Here is a 2,930-nt window from a genome sequence, read left to right as displayed (position 1 = left end):
TCCCCATAAAACACATAATTTTTTTTATAAAAAAAAAGTCAACAGCTTTTAGACTCATACAAGTCAACAAGGATTCTATTTCACCACATATAACGTCACAAATAGTGACGTCATCACACTTAAGAAGCGCCCAGCTGGCCCATTTCTTTGACGTTTGGTCCACGAGGTGTGGACATCACAAAGTCAACGGCCCACTTAAGACTGAACAAAGCCGTTGACTTCCATGTAAGATATGACTTGCTCAGCCATAGCCGCAGGCGAAGGGCATACCCCATCCTTGAGCCGTATAACAACCTAGAAAATTGAATAACATAAACTCAAGTATTTTAAATCATTAATGTTATTAAAATACTTAGCGAAGAACCAAGGTTTGTACCTCGCAATTCAATGGTGCTTCATACGGGTCGTCTATTCCGGTAAAACCTGATGCAAAAGTTATCGGGTTTAGTGCAGAGATCAGAAAATAAGCACCCAAATTAGCAGCAATTAATACTTATCTAAATACATTTTTTGGGTTTTTTCTTCAAATTCAAAGAAAATATCGCTTGCAGTTTTACCTTTTATTTGTCCCTCCCTTGCAAGCCCATACAGCCCTTTCACATCTCTGGCTTCACAGACTTCTAGCGGGATGTCCATGAAGACCTGATATTCATGTTGAATTTTGATATTTATGTTATAATTCTTTGTTAAAATAATCAAATTAATATAAAATACGACAAGAAGTAAGATTTGAAAAGATAACTATCAAAATTAATCAAATTAATATAAAATACAACGAAAAGAAGTAAAATCTGAAAAGTCATGTTCAACCAAATTATTTATTTGAACAGTTTTGTTAAAATATGCTGAAGTTATATAAAGTAATAAAAAAACTTTGAGAACCTCGATGAAGGTGCCCTCTGGCATTGAAGCCCGGCAAGCATCACGATCTTTTCTGTATGGGGAAATTAAGCTGGCTATACAGATCACGCCAGCATCTGCAAAGAGCTTCGCTACTTCCCCTGAAAATAATTAATTCTCAAAATTCAAAAAATTGAGAAACTGAACATGATGATATTATATACGTTTGCAGATTCATATAACCGATGAGATAACCTACCGATTCTACGCACATTCTCTGCTCGATCTTCTTTTTCGAAGCTAAGATCACTGTTCAGGCCATGCCTGAGATTATCTCCATCAAGAACATAGGAAAAATGGCCTCTCATGTGCAGTTCCCGGCTTAATGCGCACGCCAGTGTGCTCTTACCTGGCATAAAAATATTAATTTTCGTTTGATTTTTCTTCAAAAAAAGGATAATTTGAAGTGAATTTAAGGAAGAAAAGCTAAGTTTATAATCCAAAACCTGAACCGCTGAGACCAGTGATCCAGACAATGCATCCTCGTTGGCCCAGTAATTTCTGCCTCTCAATCTTCCCCACAGGGCATTCATGCCATCTAATGTTCGTAGATCTTCCTACCGTAGAGATCATCGCCAGTCTTCCCAATCCTGTTAAAAAGGAAGATTTCCAATCAAACCAGGAGAAAAATAGAGAAAAAACTGATGAACATTCATCCTCAAAAAAAAAAGGAACAACGAACCATGATTCTCAATGATAAAAAACAAGAATTCAACAGAAATCAGGAAAGGGTTTTGCGCTTCAACGAGCAAATTTTCGATAATCTTCAAATAAGACCACGGATTGATCACAAAATTTCACATACTATGGGCCATGTTTTCCTGGACGCCAATCATAGAGCAATCGCATTCGTCTTGAAGCGATTGAGACTCGCCGCCCACGGCAATCTCCTCTTCCCCAAAAACCAACGACTTCCCAGATTTCGACCGACCCTCAGCCAAAAAACCCACAACTTTCTCAGAATTTAACCCCTTCCTGTGCTCCATTCCGCCGATCACCGCTTCAATCCGAACGAAAGACGGACGAACAAGCGATACCCTGCAAGAAATTGCACATTGGCAAGGCAGCCGAAACGCAGGGGCGAACATAACTCACATCAAAATCTCAACAACCACTGAAGATGACGATCGAATCAATTTCCCTGCGCTAGCGCCATTACCCAATGTCGCCCATATAGACCCAGAAATCTAGAGAGAGAAAGGGAGAGATAGAGAGTGACAGCGAGGAACTGAAAGGGAAAGAGAACGATTTGATCTGTGGGCAGGGGTGATTTGTAGGTCACGTCAAGATCTGAATGGAGAAGACGACGAACACGTTACGAGAAGAGAAATTTTACCCAATTGGAATTCGCCACGCCAATTTGATAATCCATGTTTGTTGGCCGGATCCAGCCAGCCGTCCCTGTCCCATCGCAAGATGGCAACATCTGTCTCTTTCTCTCTTGATCATGCGCAGTTCAATCAAAGTACCAAGAAAAAAAAAGAGATTTTGATAGAAAAAAAAGGGATTTTGATGGGGATTATCAATCTCTTGTTTTGATTTGGGTTATGTTCAAAACCCTAAATTTGGTTTGGTTTGATCTCTGATTAATATCTCCATCTCTCTCTTTGTCTCTTGATCACGCGCAGTTCAATCAAAACACCAAGCAAAAAAAAGAGATTTTGATAGAAAAAAAAAGGGATTTTGATGGGGATTATCAATCTCTTGTTTTGATTTGTGTTTTGTTCAAAACCCTAAATTTGGTTTGGTTTGATCTCTGATTAATATCTCCATCTCTCTCTTTCTCTCTTGATCACGCGCAGTTCAATCAAAGTAACAACAAAAAAAAAGACATTTTCATAGAAAAAAAAGGGATTTTGATGGGGATTATGAATCTCTTGTTTTGATTTGGGTTCTGTTCAAAACCCTAAATCTTGCCCTAAATTTGGTTTGGTTTGCTCTCTGATTAATACCTCCATCTCTCTCTTTCTCTCTTGAGCATGGCAGTTCAATCAAAGTACCAAGAAAAAAAAAGATTTTGATAGAAAAAA

The 2,930-nt window shown here is 38.5% G+C and overlaps 1 protein-coding gene across 2 annotated transcripts; it reads right to left on the bottom strand.

Annotated features, from left to right (window-relative positions):
* LOC144712261 (adenylyl-sulfate kinase 3-like) lies at positions 1-2,323 on the bottom strand. 2 transcript variants are annotated; one of them, XM_078586487.1, is made up of 8 exons: positions 2,237-2,323; positions 1,706-1,938; positions 1,347-1,490; positions 1,100-1,249; positions 883-1,001; positions 558-642; positions 377-423; positions 1-294 (listed from the first exon to the last, which is right to left on the bottom strand). In XM_078586487.1, exons 1-8 carry the CDS (start codon positions 2,308-2,310, stop codon positions 196-198), a joined length of 951 nt encoding a protein of 316 aa, XP_078442613.1. In that variant the 5' UTR covers positions 2,311-2,323; the 3' UTR covers positions 1-195. The 2 variants fall into 2 exon arrangements, with proteins under 2 accessions (XP_078442613.1, XP_078442614.1); XM_078586488.1 differs by lacking the exon at positions 2,237-2,323 and adding an exon at positions 1,996-2,146.
* Between the last annotated feature and the right edge of the window lie 607 nt (positions 2,324-2,930).

Source organism: Wolffia australiana, chromosome 14 (genome assembly GCF_029677425.1).
Source record: "Wolffia australiana isolate 7733 chromosome 14, ASM2967742v1".
Lineage (NCBI taxonomy): Eukaryota > Viridiplantae > Streptophyta > Magnoliopsida > Alismatales > Araceae > Wolffia > Wolffia australiana.
This window is presented reverse-complemented; position numbering and strand designations above follow the sequence as displayed.